This window comes from Oryzias latipes, chromosome 3 (assembly GCF_002234675.1).
Source record: "Oryzias latipes chromosome 3, ASM223467v1".
In the NCBI taxonomy this organism is placed as follows: Eukaryota; Metazoa; Chordata; class Actinopteri; order Beloniformes; family Adrianichthyidae; genus Oryzias; species Oryzias latipes.
Window position 1 is genome coordinate 27,112,969 of NC_019861.2, and position 19,264 is coordinate 27,132,232.

At 40.8% G+C, this 19,264-nt stretch overlaps 1 protein-coding gene across 13 annotated transcripts in view; it reads right to left on the minus strand.

Annotated features, from left to right (window-relative positions):
* myo5a (myosin VA) overlaps nt 1-19,264 on the minus strand; it is a 53,388-nt gene that overhangs the window by 4,175 nt on the left and 29,949 nt on the right. For 2 of the 13 annotated variants that reach the window (XM_023953603.1, XM_020700024.2), the window contains exons 13-40: nt 18,435-18,560; nt 18,011-18,094; nt 16,724-16,726; nt 15,721-15,876; nt 15,404-15,501; nt 13,805-13,891; nt 13,608-13,716; nt 13,310-13,521; nt 13,064-13,220; nt 12,685-12,924; nt 12,343-12,591; nt 11,591-11,684; nt 10,664-10,812; nt 10,394-10,507; nt 10,174-10,308; nt 9,964-10,020; nt 9,665-9,892; nt 8,166-8,174; nt 7,251-7,351; nt 7,084-7,140; nt 4,897-4,977; nt 3,448-3,646; nt 3,234-3,299; nt 2,673-2,766; nt 2,455-2,604; nt 2,203-2,357; nt 1,563-1,652; nt 23-173 (exon numbers count right to left, since the gene is read on the minus strand). In XM_023953603.1, coding sequence (XP_023809371.1) covers nt 23-173; nt 1,563-1,652; nt 2,203-2,357; nt 2,455-2,604; nt 2,673-2,766; nt 3,234-3,299; nt 3,448-3,646; nt 4,897-4,977; nt 7,084-7,140; nt 7,251-7,351; nt 8,166-8,174; nt 9,665-9,892; nt 9,964-10,020; nt 10,174-10,308; nt 10,394-10,507; nt 10,664-10,812; nt 11,591-11,684; nt 12,343-12,591; nt 12,685-12,924; nt 13,064-13,220; nt 13,310-13,521; nt 13,608-13,716; nt 13,805-13,891; nt 15,404-15,501; nt 15,721-15,876; nt 16,724-16,726; nt 18,011-18,094; nt 18,435-18,560 — 3,451 coding nt within the window. The remainder of the gene's footprint in view (nt 1-22; nt 174-1,562; nt 1,653-2,202; nt 2,358-2,454; nt 2,605-2,672; nt 2,767-3,233; nt 3,300-3,447; nt 3,647-4,896; nt 4,978-7,083; nt 7,141-7,250; nt 7,352-8,165; nt 8,175-9,664; nt 9,893-9,963; nt 10,021-10,173; nt 10,309-10,393; nt 10,508-10,663; nt 10,813-11,590; nt 11,685-12,342; nt 12,592-12,684; nt 12,925-13,063; nt 13,221-13,309; nt 13,522-13,607; nt 13,717-13,804; nt 13,892-15,403; nt 15,502-15,720; nt 15,877-16,723; nt 16,727-18,010; nt 18,095-18,434; nt 18,561-19,264) is intronic. The other 11 variants (XM_023953602.1, XM_023953601.1, XM_023953604.1 and 8 more) reach the window with 11 other exon arrangements.

Consider the following 19,264-nt stretch of genomic DNA (forward strand, 5'->3'; position numbering starts at 1 on the left):
CCACTCTCAAACAGGAGCGCACCGATCATGGCGTGAAGGGTGCCTTCTATGCACTTGATGAGCTGCTGGTAGATCTGGATGGCCAGGTCACTGATCACTTGTCTGTACTCTGCCAGGTCAAAGTTGGTCAGACAGTGTTCATTCTGCCGAGGTGTGTTGAGCTTCGCGAAAGTCTGAGTCAGAAAAAAACAGAAAAGGTCGTGATTAAATGGTGGAGCATTTTCCATGTAAATAAATAAATAAACCGGCTGAAAATGTGTGTTCTTAGCAAAGCTTGCATTGACGTTGTCGATAAGTGGACAGATAAGGAAGTTATTTGACGTTTTACCCTATAGGTAAGGAGTTTAAAAAAAAAAAGCAATACAACTGCTGAGGAGAGCCCCATGTTATTGTTTGCCTGAGGCCTCCAAACTGCTACGTCCCCTGCTGAGTTTGATATATTTTTTACACTAAAGTTCAAATAGAATGCAAAGCCTCTGGTCTCCCTTTCTTATTTGGTGTTCTGTTCTTAAATCTTGTTTTTAAACAGTGGACTCAAGAGAACATCTTATAAAATCCCAACTTTTTCATTTCTTGACTTTTAAATTCATACAGGCTTTTTCATTTTCCAATGATTAATGTGTAGATCAGTGTTTTTCAACACTAGTGTGCCGTGGGAAATTGCCCTCATTAACTGATATAAAAAAGCTTCCCATCTCCAGGGTATCAGCTTTTTGTTCATCCAAACAGGCCCTGATAAAACACTGAGTAGTTAGGAATATGAAAGATCGTAAAATACTTTTTTCTTTGTGTTTATTTAATTCTATTAAACACATTTTGATAAGAATGACGTTTTCGGAAAAGTCCCGCCGCTTTAACTGTCTCCACCAATCATTCTTGGAAGCTTAATCACATGTCTGACCAATCAGACTGATTAAGTCTCATCAGTCTGACCAATCAGAAGTGGTTCAAGTCTTCACTTCCGTGTTTCGATTCTGCTCATAAAGTTGCTTAGTTCCAACAAAAATACCAGCTAAAGCTCGTCTTTAGCGGTGTAGCTTTCCGCGGGATCCTGTATCAGACAGTGGAACAAGTGAACAAAACAATGAAGCTCAGAGACGCGACTGTCTGCGTTCGGCGGCTGTTTTCACTACATCTCCCATGAGGCATTGGGTTAAAGTGACAGCATCTCAGCGCACAATGAGTCGTTCTTTGACGTCTTGAAACCACAACGAACACACATCAGACAGTTTTAAAATCTTCTAACTTAACTTTTATTACATCTTTTAGAAAAAACAGCTGCAACTTCCAGCTTTATCTACCACAAATATCACAAAAATGCATGTGGAGGGGCTGTAGATCAATACAGACTACGAGTTTTTCCTTTTTTTATTTAATTTTTGGATGCTGGTGTGCCACGGGATCTTTATCAAGGCTAAAGTGTGCGGTGGCTCAAAAAAGGTTGAAAAACACTGGTGTAGATGGAGGGAGAGTAAGAGGTTTATATGCGAGTGCTATTATTAGGCAGTCTTTGATGGGCGAGCTTGGTATGAAGGCGTGTAAATGTTTGCTTGGCGAGTCACCTCATCTCCGCTGTATTGTTTCAGACAGTGCAGGAAGCGGCAGGTGTTGGACAGCCAGAAAGACACCGTCTCAAAGTCCTCTCCTCGTTTCTATGAAAGGAAGAAGGAAAGACAGCACCAATATTTACCAGACAGACGGAAACTCAAAGAAAAGAATCCTAGTTTGTACATACAACATTTGTACGCAGAAAAAAATGAAGACTTTTTAGATAAATGGAGTGCCCATAAAGGAATAGCAATTCTTCAAAGTTCATTAAAATGTTAGTTTTTAGGTTTTTGGTGTGCAGGAATTCTCTCCTAGTGATTCTTAACCATGACTTTGATATGTACAAAACCACAGAGCAATGTTATTGATTGTGACATCCTCAACGGGCTCAAGCTTAGACAATTCAATAGAAAATCTTTATTGCCAAATCTCCTAGCTACGGGTTTTAGCAATAGAGATTTTTCTAATTAATTGTCTATAATTCTGTCTTTCTGGTGTTTGCACTAATGAAGAATCAGATGTTCTCACAGTTCCAAGCTTTTCACACATCCGTGGTGTATTTTACATTACCAAAAACATGCAAAAACGTTTTATGTTAAAGTTCAGACGACTGAAGCCCTTTGTTGTCTCTGCTCTGTCAGGACTTCAGATTACCTTCAAGATCTTCTTAATGCTGTTGATTGTTGAGGTAAGCAGCGTGCGGACCTTCTGGTCATCGTTCAGATAGTCTGCGTGTCGCAGACACATGAACAGAATGTAGGCTGGCAGGCCCGGGATCAGGTTTACGGCTACGCCACGAGGCTTCAGCTCTGGAGACAAAAAAAAAAAGAAAAGATAAAATAAATTCTGAAAATATAAAAGATGATCAGATTATTTTGATATTCATAGAGAACAGTCTCCGCTAACCCAGGATTAGATTCTTGACCAGTTTCATCTCATCCTCTTTCTTGTATTCAAGCATTCCTTGGAAGTCTTTCTCCCTGCGGGCGATGTTGACAGGGTGGATGGGCTCGTCCACCATCTGCCCTGGAGAGGTTTGCCCTTCAGTCTGTACCGCTGGGAGACAAACTTTAAGTCAGTCCCTTGTATTGTGGACAAAATTCATCATTTGGGCGCTCCCATACCTCCCATTTCTCCAATCCTCTTGGAGTAAACCTTCAGCTGTTTCTTGAGCTTGCGGATGGTTCTGTCCTGCTTCTCCAGCTGCTCCATGAGGTCCTACAGAAAAATTAAAATAAAGGGATGGACAAAAAAAAAGATAAGTCACAGTGAAAGTGGTTAAACTCAAGTTACTTTACATTGTTGCCCTCTAGTGGTGAAAAAGAGCAAAACAAGACATTTGTGTCCCAACAGCTTAAAAACAATAGATATGAAAGAGATCAGAAGTTATTTTTAAGAAAACAGGTGCAGGTGTCGAAAGTAGAAAGTCCTAAAAAGTGTCAGAAGAAGAAGCCATCTTCATTATTTTCAGATGTAAAAAGCAGAAGAAGGTGAATTTTAACCAGCGTTAATGCAGCGGTGTTGATCCCTGCACAAGAAAATCTGCAAGACCTGCAAGCTGTTAGAACAGAGGAGAAGGTGCTGCTGCTTTGGCTTGGGTGAAGTGTTAGAAACGAAGACCTGCGACTTTTCACGCAGAACGCGCATTCCTCACACACAAGCGCACACACTCCAGCTCTACATACAACCATCCGCCGTAAAATGTTGACTCGAGCCTCTTGGGATGCTGTGGGGTCGTCTGCCATGAGCTCCTGTCAGGTGACACCATCCACACAGAGTGAGTGTGTGTGACACAGCTAGTTTGTGATGAATAACGGATGAAATCCAAACGTCTAGGCTGTTTAGTTGAGAAATGAGTTCTTTTCTCCTCCTCCAGCATGCATCTGTTTTGCAGCGTACCAGGTTCTCGTTGGTGAGCCGGGTGATCTCATGCTGCAAACTGGCTTCGATCCGGGCCTCTGGAGGCAGCTGGAGGTTCTGAGCCAGCAGCTGCTGCTGCCGGTTGTTCTCCTCCTTGACGTTCTGCAGTTCGCCGCGCAGCGACTCCACCTCGTTGTCATACGTTCTCCGCTGACTCTGCAGCTGATGCTCCAGCAACCTGCAGACAGGACGAAGAGAATTAAAGCCTGAAGCTTGAGAACCAACAGTGTCTCTTTGTCAGGAGAAGGGGAGAAGTTGCGTTTTCAAGAAAGTGTGACGGCGCAGAAAGCAAACGTGCTCTTCAGAAACAACCAGATGTTTTAAAAGCCTTTTTTCTTTCTGCCGAGTCATTTTCATTGAACTTCACTGCTTGAACAGAGTCAAACCATTAAACGAGCCGTAAGAGGTCAGACTTGGAGAAAGAACAGGTTAATCAACATGCATCATCATTTCTACTCTATAGTAGCAGAACAGACACTTGAGAGCTTAGAAGCAATGGAAAAAATATTTTTTTTACTAATGTACTAATTAATTTACAAGATGCAATTAATTCATGAGATCAATCTATTGACTTGCCTTTGACATTTTTCTTAAATATCTGCAACAAAGATTCTCTTTTTTGTAAGAATAAATGTAAACGCTACTAATCTGAATAAGACTAATCTCACTTAAAGGACTTTTATGACCACGCAAAATTAATTTTGCAATAGAAATTTAAAGAAAAATTTAAAAAACAAAAAACAAATAAGAAATCAAACCATGACTATGTTAATAATTTTAAATGAGTCAGAAAGTTGGCAGTGACCGTGTGACAGAACGTCCCACTAAAGAATGTAGCTTTGCACTCTTCTCCTTTCCCGTCCTGATGAATGCCAATGTTCATGTTATTGCTCTAAAGCTACAATTGAAATGTGAACGCAATGCAAACATCGTGCAAAGACATTTCCATAGCAGCACCAGATCCATCCTGTTCTGCAGTGAGTTCTTAAATGTGGACCTAATTTTTAATTTATGGAAATTTAAAGAGGACATGCTGCCATAAAACGTTATCCTCCATAGCCCAATCTATCATTAGACACAATAAAATAAGCTTCAGAGGAAGTCTCAGCAGACAGCTATGGAAAAATGCCTGCACTGGTTGTTCTAGGGGTTAGTAACACACAGTGAAGGAAAAAACAAACAAAACCAAGCTAAACAAGTTCTAAAGTATTGGTTAGATTGATTGTATTGATGGGATAAAAGGGTAAAAGAGAAGTGAAATGAATTCCCACCAGTGTTGTGTCAAAAACCCAAACACAAACATCAACCTGAGAGAAAAGTCAGAGAGGTAAAAAGTGGAGAAGAGAAGCAGCAGATCCCCATCCTCTCCTGAGAACACTCCAACGTGTCATGCTCTGAAAGCCCTGTGTGTCTGAAACAGGGTAAAACCTGATGGTCTCCTTTAAGCCCTGATTAACCAGCCACAGCTCCCCGTCCTCATTCAGCTTATGCAAGTCTGGAGCAGCAGATCTGGCCGACACACAACACAAAGAAACACGAACCAGAATGAAAACAAAGAGTGATTGGACAGAGAGGTGAACAGAAATGAACAATGACTTTACATGGACCGCATTAGTATTTATTTATGTTTTAGGCTTCCGTTCCTTCTTTGATAGAGCTGATTACAAAGTTATTTGGCCCATGTACGTGTCAGCTGTGCAATAGTGTGTGTAATGCCAATGAATACATGCAGAAACACAAAGTTTCAACATATGCAACACAATTTTGTTCAAGAGTTTGAGGTGCACACAGACTTTGTGTTTACTGGAAACAGCCACAACATTAAAACTGTGGTCCTCCCACACAAATATGTAAATCCTTTCGCTCTAAATTTACATTATTAAGTCAAAAAAAGTCATTATGGACTTTACTGCAGCAGCCACACCCCAAAAAATCCTCAGGAAGGACCAAACGAGAGCTTAAACGGATTAAAAAAATTAGATTTAGAAGCAGTACAAAGGATCAAAGCTTTGTCAAATCTGACCAGGGTGTTAAAGAAAAAAAAATAAAGGAAAGAAAAAGGAGGGGGGGGCACCCTAGCGCCAAACCCAAGAAGCAAAAAAAATCCCCCCACTCATGCCATCAACTCTTGGCATAAGTCAAAATTGTAATGATATAAAAATATGTGAATGTTTCTGAAAGAAGATCTCTTGTTCTAAATTTTCATATTGCAAAAGTTGGTGGGATTATATAAGTTCGCTTCCGTCCACTCCCTTTCAAGCAATATTTATTAATATGTCTAATTATCCTAAGTTTGATTAGTTACTGTATGAATGTATAACTGATGATTATATTGCTGTTGTGTATTATTTCTACTTAATTGCTTGAAATAAATCATTTCAAATCAAAAGTGAAAAATCTCATTAACCAGCAAATGCAGGTTTACATATAAAAGAAAGGAGAACACATTAACATTTAAAGAGCAATTCAGCTGCATCAATAAAGTCAGAAAAGTACAAAAGAATTAAAAGAAAATGTGTCCTCTTGGTGTACTTTTTTTTTTAAAATTAATTTTATAAAGTTTTTGGGAGGATATCATTAAAGCTTTTTAGATTTTCACATTCATGCTTCCTCGGCCCCCAAATTCCAGTAAACAGAACAGTTCTGGACGGTTCTACATTCAGGCTTTAAAGGGGAAATCCAGCTTCCTCACTTTAGGTTCACATAATTTGAATTATTCTATATCTTCAAGTCTGTAACATAAAGCTGTGGAAGATGTCATCTTTAAAGAAAAGGGCCATAATAAAAAGGCTTTTGTGCTGCATCCTTGATGTATTTTGATCAAAGAATTCACAAAGAAATTGGAACAAGTTCATTTTAATGTTGGGGCTGATAATAATCTCATGTAAACACATCATTTGATGCTAATGGAATAATTTGACCAAACTGGAGTGAAAAATGGATTAAAAGAGTTAAAAGGTTTTTTTTCCAAAACCAAAATGTACATACTAAACTGAATGCATGATAAACCGATGTGGGATTGTTTTCATGCAGAATAAAAAAGCTAAAACAAAATCCAGCAAGGCAACTACAGTCTGCATGAGCTGAAGCCAAGAGCTGCAGACTTTAAAGATTCATTTCCATGCTTTTCACACAGCAGCTGTTCCAGTTCCTCAGCTGTTCACATACAGATTATGAGCATCTATTTTTGATCAGTTGGAGCCACCCTAAAGATCTGAGCAAAAAGCCCCTTTCACACATGAGACTTTATCGTTGTTTACAAATGAATGCATGTGAGGCTCAGTGTGAATGACCGTCACAGTCAGACAGAGAACAAGGTGAAAATGTCAGATTCAGCAAACGCTCAGAACCTGCAGCTTCTCTCAGGTTATTGACAGCCCTTCATGTGTGAAAGGGGCTCATTCGACCCATGCAGCTTCTAGAAGAGCCTTGAAGCTCTTTCTAAAGGAGCATTTTCTAAATACAGCTGATGGTTATGACAGATGGATCATGCCGTTTGAGGGTAACGTCTTCTGGAGTAAAGAGTAAATCAGCTGACTGAGCCTCGTTCATTCAGCATCAGAGTGGCCATGCTCGCTCTATTCCAGGATGCATGGGCCACGACTCATCGGTTACCTCAGCCTACTCAGGAGGTCACCAACATCCAGAGGCTGAGACGTGAATCCGGGAGACCTGGCACGACACACAAACTGGTTTTCTGACATTTACGCGGAAGCGACAAACAATCTGGAGGGCTGGAGAAGACCTGCAGAGGAGAAGAACATCTGGCTGATGGGACATACCTGTTGGTGTCTTTGAGGCTGATGTAAGCCTGCTTTATTTCGCCCGCGTCTTTCAGTTTGGACACGTCTTCGGCAAACACAGACGGCTCCGTCATGGTCTCCTGGAGGCGGTGAAGGGGAAGTAGAAGTTTACACCCAAGACAGAAAAAAAACTGCAACAAGACGCAGTTACACCCCATCATTACGGTAACTGGTTACTTCAAAGGAACTCTGATAAAACTATAAATAACCTTGAACTATGACTTCCTCACCATTAACAACCTTTGACTTGCTAATAAAAACCTTTTTTACAAGAAGACAAGCAAAGCTGTTTGATGAGTCAGCAGGACACTTGGAGACATCGGCTGAAGAGAGGCTTTCATAAAAAGGATGAGAGGTAAGAAAAACTAAAATCCTGCTGTGTTTTTAATATACAAACGAAATATTTTCCATGTTTGGAGTATAAAATGGTAAACACATCTCTCTATATTTCACATAAAAAAACAACATTATTTCAATTCCGTTTCCCCTTTGATTGGGACCAATAACACTACTACAATAACACTACTCATATTCATTTGTTTCAGAAGCTGAGATTTGTATTTTGTTTCATTAAATCTAAACAGAAAATTAAATAATAGTGCTAAAATTGAATAATTTAGTTTGAAGAGATTAGAATATCAGAATATGAATATTGTTTTCAGTCATTGGAAATTTTAAACAAATGTTCCTAGATATGTCTTTTGATGTGGGGGGGGTGTTTCTGCTTGGGGGGGGGGGGGGGGGCATCATTTATGGAGATACTTGAGGAGAGCTAAATGCAGGTTTCTGTGCTTCACTGCAATAACTGTCCACCTGTGAGACACATACACTAGACTGGGGTGGGTAAAAAGAAGGAAAAAGGGAAAGCTTGTAGTTTTTGTTTTTTAACGGTACCTTCTCATCCTGTGGGAAAGCATGAATGGAAGAAAGACGGGGAGACAGAGGAGTTAGACACACTGCTGGGGGAGTGAAGCATTAGCAGCACACACTAAACAACAACCTTCTTTAAAGTCCCACGCTAATGAGAATAATGGTTTTGCTGTTTTAACATGTTCTTGGTATTTTTTTTCTTGGTATCTTCTGGTATTTTTGTCATCACAGAGGCCATATATGACAAAAATTAAGCTTAAAATTCTGTTTGTGAGTATTTTTCTTTTCTTCAAATTGCTGTGAATAATGAGTAGATGAAAAAAACGCCGTTAGAAAAAGTTGGTAGCTGTAAAATACGTGCTACAATCGGCGAGCCGCAAGCTCCCTGTTCTGCTTCACTTCGATGCATCCAGTAACAGACAAATAGATCCATGTGCGTCGTCCTTTTCCTCGTCTGAGCTGACTTCTGGCTCTAAACTGTACGACTCATCAGAGTACGACTGGATAGCTCCAATATTTCTCGCCATTTTTGTTGCTTCGGTAATGCTAGGTTCCAGTTGCGAGGGACTGTAGGCCGGCTAGTGTAAACAGGGGATAGTGAGAAGTGTGGGCAGGCTTACACCGCGCCAACAGTCAGAGGCAAATTTCTAATCAATTCCTGCTGTTTTGTAGAAACTATGTCCTAGAAAATGTCACAGGTTTATTTTTATTTTTGCCTAAAAAGTGCATAATCATAATTAAAAGACCAATGGGAACACTTTTGAAGTAGATCAAAAGATTTTGTGTCCCACTTATGTACATTAAGTGGGAATTTAATGATGATTGTTTAGAAGCTGGTTACATAATGCTTAGAATTGTTTGCATTTCAATAGACAGGAACAAGTTAGTACCAATACAAAAAACAGAAAGAGTAAAACACAAACAAGAATTTAGACCAAGAAATATTTCTGGAAGGCTTTTACTTGTTTGTAATGGCTTGGAAACAAAGAAATGCTGCAGGTGAAAGCGTCTCAATGTTAGAATGTAGATGAAACAAAGCAGTGAATCAGCCATGTAGTCACCAGAAAAATCCCCAGTAATTTCTTTGAATGAAGAAGTCGTTCTCTACACAAATACCAATCAATCTTCACTCAAGCCAAAGTCTAACGTTTGCATCATGTGATGCGGTAATCATCTAGCATACTAAAAACAAGATAATGGGAATACTGGGAAACCTAGATGATAATTTTGTAAAGGATGATAATTATATCACATATGGATGTAGTGGTAAATGCGTTTAATTCTTTTTTCACAGACTTGGAGTTATGTTAGATGAAACCCTCATGTATGTTAGAGGTAAAGTCACAAAAACTGCAGTAGTTTTGATTTGAGTAAAGTATCCTCTAAAGGTTTGTGCAAATATGTTCTAATGTTAAAAAAAACATACAGAATGAAAAAATGAAAAAAGTTAAAAATGGTCGTTTTGGCATCCCTATTATGTATTATGCTGGGTTAATGCCTGTGATGTGAAACATCGACTTTACCTTGTGGTGCATGGCTTCCTTCTGGCTGACTAGCTGGGATCGCAGAATCAGCACCTCCTCTTTGCGGACCTCCAGTTCTTCACAGGAGGCGTTGAGCTGGTCCAGAAGCACCTTGTAAGCTGGAGAACCCGGCGCCCCAGCACCCGTGACTGCATCGCCCAGCAGGCTCTTCCTCATCGCTGCCAAGTCATGCTTCAGCTTCTTGTTTTCAGACTCCAGCTCCTGACGCTGCGATGCGACACAGTTCAGCATTCCAGTAAAGCCATAACACCTGGACAGTAGGTTGGGGGTTCCTTTACCTTGAGAGACTCGTACTCCAGTTCAGCTCCACGGGCCTTTTTAAACTCTGCATCATCCTGGAACAGAGTAAAACACACCAATGAGGACACCTGACCACAAAGTCAACCTTTTAATATTGTAAAATACCTAAAGCAGATTAAAACATTTTAAAATGTTTTAATCGTTATTAGTATTTCTATCAGAGAAGAAAGAGGGGAAAGTCCCAGCACCCTGGCTCTAGCTCGCTGGAACTGGTCTTCTTTGTTTTCTAGCTCGTTGCGCAGCGATTGCTTTTCTTGCTCCAGCTCTGTAACGCGTTTCTGAAGCTTGAGGGTCAAGGAGGTGTCCATTCCTCGAGTGACATCCTGTGTGATGAAGAAATAAAGAAAAAATCTTTGAGACCTTTTCTGAACCTAAGCAACAGACTTGATCTCATTTGGTGTGGCTCACTTCGCGGGCACGGGAACCGTCTTCTAAATCGGTGTATTCTGAGTTGTATGTGTACTCGGACTCGTTGCTGCTGTGGGTGGAATCGGTTCTCCTGTGACCAGGCTTGGACACGTTCTGCACAAAGAAGTGGGCAGAAGTCATTCAACAGAAAAGCACTACGGAGAAACAAGGCGCTACGCTTTGTTGCTGCAATGGTCTGTTAAAAATTGGACTTGCTGTTCACTACTTAGACCTTAAATACAGTCAATTTGATGTTTAAGTGGTCCTCACCGAAGAGAGCGCCATCTCCTCCTTCAGGTCGTCGTACTTCTCCTCGAGGCGACGGTGTTCTGTGAGCAGGTTCTGGTAACGAGAGCGTTCCTCGTTCAGATCCGTTTCCAGCTGCTGAGTCTCCAGGACAATCGCACGAGCCATTTTCTCTGTCCAGACATTTCAAAAGACGAATCATCATAAAAAAGTACATTTCAGGAGAAAAAAAAAGTGTAGCAAAGAGAGGAGAAGTAGTGACGCTGCACGATGGAGAGACACGTACTAGAGCCCTGCGCGGGACCGCCCGCGCCCGCTGAATTTTTGACCAATCCCGCCCGCTCCCGCAACATATGCGTTACACTCCCGCCCGCTCCCGCAATATGTATGTCCACTCCCGCCCGCACCCGCAAAACTCATAGAATTTAGTCCCACACAGTAATAGAGATGCATTGATTTTGTATCATCTCCCGTCCCGCAGGAAAAAAACACGTATTTGTATTGATATTATTAAAGAGATTCATGTCCTCCTCCAGCCTCATCTTTTCATGCATTCCTCTTGTGTAATGTGCAACTTAATTATTAAATATATTTTTACAAATCCTGTTCGGTTAAAAGTGTGCGTGTGTGCGCGCGCAGACAGACGGCCTGAAACGCGCTCTTAGTAAGAGGCGGGGCGGGGCGCACCCCCAACAACAGGTTAGATGACAGAGGCCATTGGGCATCTCTACCTGGTGCCTTCACGGAGCTTCAGTACATAAGAATCCAACAGCCGCACAGCCTAACGTAGTCCGCTAATATATATTCATGAGATATTCATGACAACACAGTTCCCGCGGGGTTTTTTTTGCCGCCCTCTCCCGCCCGCAGCACAATTCAAACCGCCCAATCCCGCGAGATTTGGGTTGGGTCCCGCAGGACCCGATCCCATTGCAGCCCTCTAACACGTACCTGTCATCTGCTGACTCTGTTCCTGAATCAACCTGTTCAAGTCGTCCTTCTCCTTCTTCAGCGTTCCGTTCTGATCCTTCAGTTCGGAAACCATCTGATCACAAAAGGAAATATTCCAAGCGTTACACTTTAAAGCCAGGATGTGTTGGTTCAAACGCACTCTGCAGAGCTACACACCTCTTTCTCACATCTGCTATTTACACTTAAATAAACGTATAGTTTACTGAAGTATAAAAAGCCACTATTTCAAACACTAACTGTGAGTTTGTAGGAGAAGGCAGGAACAGAGTAACCCAGTATTTTGTAAACTAGATCATTGATGGGGCTAGCTAAATGGAAGATCACAGAGCTCTACACACTAACAAAAGTTGCTCTTCTTTGCTCACCTGACCCGGGGCAACTCTGCCCTCTGAGCCCCCCGTGAGCCCTTACCCCCCTTGTTTGATGTGGATCCTAAATTAGTGAAAAACTGTTTTCCTTAGATGGAAATAAAGAATCTGACAAAAACAAGGAGGGAGACTACAAGAACTTCTACTAAATAAAAACAACTTCATCTTTAATTTAAACTAAAAATTTGACATTTGTGACAAGAAGTCAGTTATTTACACTTTGATTTAAAATTCATTTGAATTACACAAACAGTTTACTAAACAAATGTTTCAATGAAGTTTTAGGAAGTCCCAAAAAAGGCCAATGCACTTGAGGTAAATATGGGGTAAATGTGCAGATGCTCTTTGCGGATCTCGTCTTACCTTCTCCATTTCCTGCCTGTAGGTTTGTGCCCACTCCTCGATGGTCTTCTTCTCCTGCTGCGTGGCGCTCAGCTCCTTCTTCAGCCTCTCCAGCTCCTCCCGCAGGGATAACACCTGGTTGGTTTTGTTCTTGGCATCTTCCTCTGCGCCTCGCAGCCGGTTCAGCTCACTGCGCATCCGCTCGCTTTCAGCTGAGTAGGAGTTCTCCAAGCTCACCAGCTTCTCACTGACCAACCGATTGTCTTTATGCTAATGGCGGGGGGAAAAACACGACAAAAACATTTGTTTAAAAACAAAAAAGAAGGTGTGATGAAGAAATCTTGTTGGGGATTAGGATGTCACCTGCTCGTCTATCTTCCTCTGCAGTTGCATGATCTTGTTCTCCATGCCTTTGTTGAGCTTCTTGAAGTGTTCAACTGAACGAGCCTCGATCTTCAGCTTCTTCAGCTCCCTCTTGGCTCTCATTCTACGAATGCAGCACTGCAGGTAAACGATGGCCTCCAGACAGCGCTTGTACCAGCACCGGGCCAACCAGCCCCGAATGAACTTTTGGATTATTACTGCCTTGTGTTCTCGCAAAAGCTGAAGAGGAAATTAGACGTTTTAGTAAGTTAGGTGAGGAGTTTCCAAAGGCTTTTTTAAGTGTGCAATGATTAAAATGGCTTTTTATCAAACTGGAATCTTGATATGACAGAGGTGATGTTTTTTTGTGTGATCTTACCGCCTGGTACTTCTGCCGGGCCATGTAAGCCCTTAGTATCGTCTGCATGGCCAGGGCAGCAGCCTGCTTCTGCCTGTAGCGTTTCCTCTCCATACACATCCTCTGGTACTTCTGGATGATGGTAGCTGCCTGAGTGCGACGCATGAACTTCGCCAAACTGAAAGAAACGCAAGTTTGTTGTTATGATTTTAGAGCAACATACCAAACATGCAAAGAATTAGTTTATGTTTCGACATGGCCTCTTACCAGCGGGCCTGGTATCCTCTCGTAAACCTCTGAATGGTAATTGCAGCATTGCGCATGCGCAGATACTTCTTGCGCGCCAACCAGCAGCGGATGGTTTTCTGGATGCGGATACATGCAGCACGCAACTTGTCTGCCCTCAGCTTCTCCAGGTAAGCCACCTGGCCAGCCCTGAAGAAGATTTTGGTCTTTCCAAACTGGTACTTGTCCTGGTCCTGAGAGTTTAACAAGGAACAAAGGTGAGAAGAACAGGAAAACGCTCAGAATTTATGCAAGTTTAAAAGAAAACCATCTCTCTGACCTCCACTAGCTTCTCTAGAACATTCCTGCAGGTCAACTTCTTGTCTGCGAGAACGTCCTTTTGCTTCATCAGCACTCTGTAGCGGCTGAAGAACTCCTGGTACGTCCATCTGCATAATAGAATTTGGATGAGAGGAAAACCTGACAAACTAAAAGGTTGCCAGGGTTTGCAGCTTTAGTCCTGAGCTGCATCAGTACCTGGAAGGGAATCCTGCAGCTGAGATGCGAATAGTTTCCAGGACACCGCATGCTCTGAGCTGCTGCACCGCACGCTTGGGGTCAAACCTGCCAACAGCACCAGATCAGTCGTTCAGTATCAGTAGTTCCATTTCAAGAACAAACATCAAACTTCAACTAAACTCAAGGAAATTAAGCTCTGAACTGTGTCAATTAACTCTGTAATTTTATGTTGGATGAGATATAGATCACAGGTATGTTTGGAGAGGAATAAAATCCTAAAAAAAAAATCTCATTAAGCTGCCAGACAAATGAATTGATAAACTTTTTTGCATTTAGTCCAGCTTTGTTGGATAAGCATAAGCATAAAAGCTACAAATCGTTATTGATCCACATGGGGAAAAGGTAAGATGAGGTTTAAGTGTAAAGTTAAGAACACAGAGTATCTACATAGAGCAGGATGTGAGCAGCAGACTGTTACTGAAAGAGCTCCTCTGTCTGTCTGATGATGGAGCTGTGAGGATGGAGAAGAATTTGGAAACAGAATCTTCCTCTGAGTTACAGATGTTAAATGTTCCAGTTCTGTACCTACGACAGAGCTGGCCCTCATTGCAAGTTTATCCAGTCTGATGCCTCTCATCCAGCACACCTTGGAAGGGACACGGGAGAGGACAGTCTGTAAAACATCTGCTACAGATGTTGAAAGAGCCCAGCCTCCCGAGGACAAACATTCTGCTTTACTGTGTATGTAGTTTAGATCCAATCCCAATATAAGTAAGTCTGATGTGCACAGAGAAAAGAGGACAGACCAGAGCAAACTTCGTTAAGACTTAAAGGGCACAGTTTCAGGTGAAACCATTAAACTACTCTTTTTATTTTTATTAAAAGGACAGCTTTAGTCTTTTTTCAAACTGAAACCAACCTTTGATTTTCTTTTTTTTCTTTTTTTAAACAGAATTTTTGGATTGAATGTCAGCACCTTGGAAGTCAATTTTAATCATTTTATTCTCTTTTCACAAGAAGATCATTTATGAACAATTTGAATTCATAAGATGTTCAAATTAGCTTGAGAAGAAGAATAAAGTGCTGTCAGATGTGGCCTGGAGATCAGAACCTCCAATTCAAATTCAAGCTCAGATCAGAGACTGTTCAAAGGTTTCTGCACTTTTGTACAAAATGTTCCAGTTCTGCTCAGCTTTTTATAAGAAGCGCTTTCTCTCAGGTGGGAACATGGATCCTTTCAGCTGCTTCAAAAACTTTTCTCTACTTTCTTAAGACTTTCAAACAGCCTTATTATTAGACATGCTGCTGGGTAAGAAGATTATACTGCAAGGATGGAAGTCCTCAACTTCAAGGTTCAACAAAAGTCTAAAAAAAAATGTTGTCAGTCATCCATTCAGGAAAACATTTTTTTTTTTTACTTAAAGTGCTTTATTAAACTAAATATTAGCTTTTTTTTCTAGGGGTTTTAGTAATTATTTTTATGGCTAATCCAGCAAACATGAACTATTTTCAATGTATTTGTTTTAAAAACTTTTGTTTGTGTTTCACTTGAACAATTTCCAACAGTTTTTGAGACGAAGGAGAGGCAACGCCGACACATGAACAGAGAGGACTTACGAGAAGGCCAGCTTGAAGTCATTGGGTTTGATGCAGCGAACGTAATGCGGAGTGGTTGCATTCAGAGTCTCCATCAGCATTTGCAGAGAATTACGAAACTATGAAAACAAAAAAAAAAAAGCAAAAATCCTCAGTATCATTTTTCAACCCAATAAAACTCAGCAGCACTCCACTTTCTACGCAATTATGACAAGTACTACAGACAAAATGCCAATCCATCTGCTAAGAGAGTGCAGGGAAAACTTTCCGTGGCGTGATGCGTGGGAACAGTTGTGTAAAGGAGCAGCTGGGTTTCTGCACCAGGTGCTCATCCTCACCTGACAACCCACAGTCTTCTTGTGCTCCTTGCTGCTGGAGTCCCGACCCTTGTCTGGTTTGATGCTGAGGCGGGTGCGGCCTCCGGTGCCAGGGGTCTGACCAGTAGGGCTAGTTGCCTTCTCCTCGTCTCTGAACAGCTCCATCAGCAGGTCAAACTGGGAAAAGGACCCCAGATATAGTCAGAGAAAACAATAAAATGAGGTTTTGCAAATCTAATACGGAAGAAATCTAATTCATTGTCAACAAATAAAGATCAAATAAAGATCAGAGAATCCTCTATAGATGACATATAAAAAGCAATCTAGCTTGTAAAAAAATGCCTTCCCTTAAAAAATGCTTTTAAATAGTTTAACAGATCGAAAAAGTAGTATAAGCCATGTTAAATCTGTTTTTTTAAAGATAACTCTTCAACATTTCATACATTCTGCATTCATAAATGTATAGAAATGTGATATTTCAATAGCAGAAAACATGTGAGTAGATTGATAAACTTCATTTGTTAGTGTTAAGCAACTCATTCACAGTCAGTTTTTATCAAAAACAACAAATAATAAGAAGTTATTTAGTCATTTATAGAAGAGACAATATTTGACAGTATGGCATTGTGCTGCCATACTGCTGCTTCAGGAATAATGCACACATTTTTATGGTGCATATATGGCCTGAAGGTAAATGAGGAGGAGGAGGAGGAGGCTGTGTCATGTGTGCAGCTTTAGGTCCTCTTGCTGAGCTCACAGTGATGCCATGCTGGGTTTCAAACCAGTATCGTTAAGCAGGCTGCTCTCAGCATCACTTTCTTTCCTTTCCTATTGTCCTTCTGAAGCCCCTCTTTCCTCCCCCTGTGCCTTTGCTACCCCCCATGCAGCAAACAAAGGCCCAGTCACACCAACACAGGCTCAACTTCAGGCTCCTTAGCTTGGAAGAATTCAGTTTGGCAGAATGAAGAGAAAGATGAATGAAGAGCTACAGGCGGACCGGCGTTGGGAGAACGCCGCCGTTTACCTTCTGCTGGCAGGGAAGGTTGTCATGATGAGGACACAACCCAACATACATGGACAAGATACAAAGACAGAATGAAACAAGCACAATGGCATTAAAAGGGAAAACAATCAAAAGAAACCCAAATGTCAAAACCCAAATGTACGAAATGATGAACCCCCCCATCCAAGCAATGAGTGAAGAGGAAACACAAGTGGAAAAAAAGGCATGCTGATGATGCTGAACGCTTAAAAATAAGGAAAACAGGATCAAAACTGTTTGAAAGAGATTTCCTGTGACTTTCAAGCATTCATGTCTGTGCTTGAAAAAGGAACACAGTTTGCTGCAATCCAGTTAGAAATGCTGAATTGCAGGGCATCAAGGGAAATCACTGCATCAGACGCTCATTAAAGCATCCCACTGCAGAAGTCAGCAGAGATGCAGACCCATGGGCTTTGTAGTTCATGATGCAGAACTGAAGCTCCTTCAATATCTGTTCTGGATTCAGCAAAAAACACAATTTTCAGGCAAAGGTTTTCAGCACAAAGTAATAGAATTAAACCACAGGTTTCAGTGTGAAACTGAGGATGACTGTCAACACATCTGTGGTAATGTGCATAAATAATCTGACACTTCATTTGCCAATTATCACTTAATCCTAATGATTAGAGTCCAGAGCGTCTGCGTGTGAAAGTGTTTGTGTACATTAGGCGGTCCTGTTGGAGGTTAGAGCACATACCTGCATCTAACACCTTACCTAGTTCTGATGTTGAATCTTTAAAGAACAGTTGACAGTCAGTGAGTTTTTGGCTAAAAAACGTTGTTCTCTTACTCAAGTTAGATCAGTTAGTGACTACAAACCCCTTTATTTATTTTTAATTAATTTAATGTTTTACTCTGTTTTTAAACAATGTGTTGACAATCAACTTTTTAGAATTTTTGGTGGGATTGACCTTAGAGGACACATTTGAACTCAGGTGTAAGACACTAATTAGGACTTTATAGCTTCAGTATATGACCAAAAAAGTCTAATTCAGCGTTTAGCAAAAGTTTTTAAAGATTGACACATCTCCAAATCAGAGAAAACCATAAATTCTGTTTCTAAGTGCCATTTGCTGTGTGCTGAGACTTCAGTGTTATAATTTTATTCAACACTATATTTTATAAGTAAACATTTCTTAGACTGGATCTCCCAGTCATTGTACTTTTTTGGTCACTAGAGGGAGCTGCTACACACAGTTTAACATCAGCTTTTTTTCTATTTGGTTTACAGAACTGATGCACTAAGATCAAAAAATATGTGGATCTCACCTTGCTGGCTTTCAGGACGTTGATCTGTTCTGCATTGACAGTGTCCTTGTTTTTCTCCAGGAAGCCCTCACACTGGTACTCCACCTGATCAACAACAGCATAACAGTTGTTAGAGGGGGCATTGTCTCAGTTTTCAATATTCGAATTAAACTGAAGAAAAGCTTTCTGAAAAACACACCAAGATCCATCACTGCTGTTCTGGTTTAAATCCCTAGTCTTTGTAAATAGATGGGAGATCCTACTGTTGCATACTATTTAAAGATCCTGTACAAGCAAAATGAACTGAAAAATGATTTTTTTTATAAAAGAGCAAAACATGCAACCATTTGGTCCTACGAGCAAATGCACCCATTCATACTTCAACAAGAGATACCATTTGTAAGCTTGATACTCTGGCCAGAAGGAACACTTATGACCACCCCACCTTATCAGCAAAATGTTGGATGATGAAGGCGCGGTTGGACATGCGTGGCTTCTCGAAGAGAGAACATGTTTTCAGGTGGGTGTTGTACAGTTTCTGCGCCCATGAATCATCAGAACCCTTAGGCATCTGGTATAGAAGGAAATAGCGAAAATGACCAAGAAAATACAGAACAGTCACATTTATTTTCTTAGGAATATAAACTAAGGGATGATAAGTGAGACAATAAATGCTTTTTTCACTACTTTGTGTGCACAGACAAGTTTCTTGCAAAGGGGCCAGTACTATGTTCCACCTCAAATGTCAATACTTTGAAAGAAATCTCGCAAAAGTTGAGAGATAAGATCAGCTTTTAGAGTGTCATTAAGAAAAAAGAACAAAGTTTTCATTGAGCAGGTGACATTAAGCATACATAGGTGGAAGTGATATAAGCTGATGGGTCAAAGAAAATCACACAAAACCAAAGAGTAGAGAAGAATGGATGCAAAGGAACTGCCCAAAACCTCCTGCCTAATATGAACATTGCACCAACATCTTCATTAAAAACAAACAATAACAATCTTAGCCTCCAGTTTCCCTGAAGTTTATCGTCATCCTCTGTAAAATATCTGCAGCTGCTTTAGACTTCGTTTGTACACTAAAATTCAAATAGGAACCAAGAAAATGTGATATGGATTTTCTCCTAACCCATAACTGTCAAAGTGGAAGCTAAAAAATTGGACGCCAACTTCAGCCTCATGCAACTTTTAAGTATATCTTGTATATCTTTTGGATATACAAAAAGGAAAACGCTCTAAAAAAAACGGGTATTTTCTAAATGTATTCATAAACCT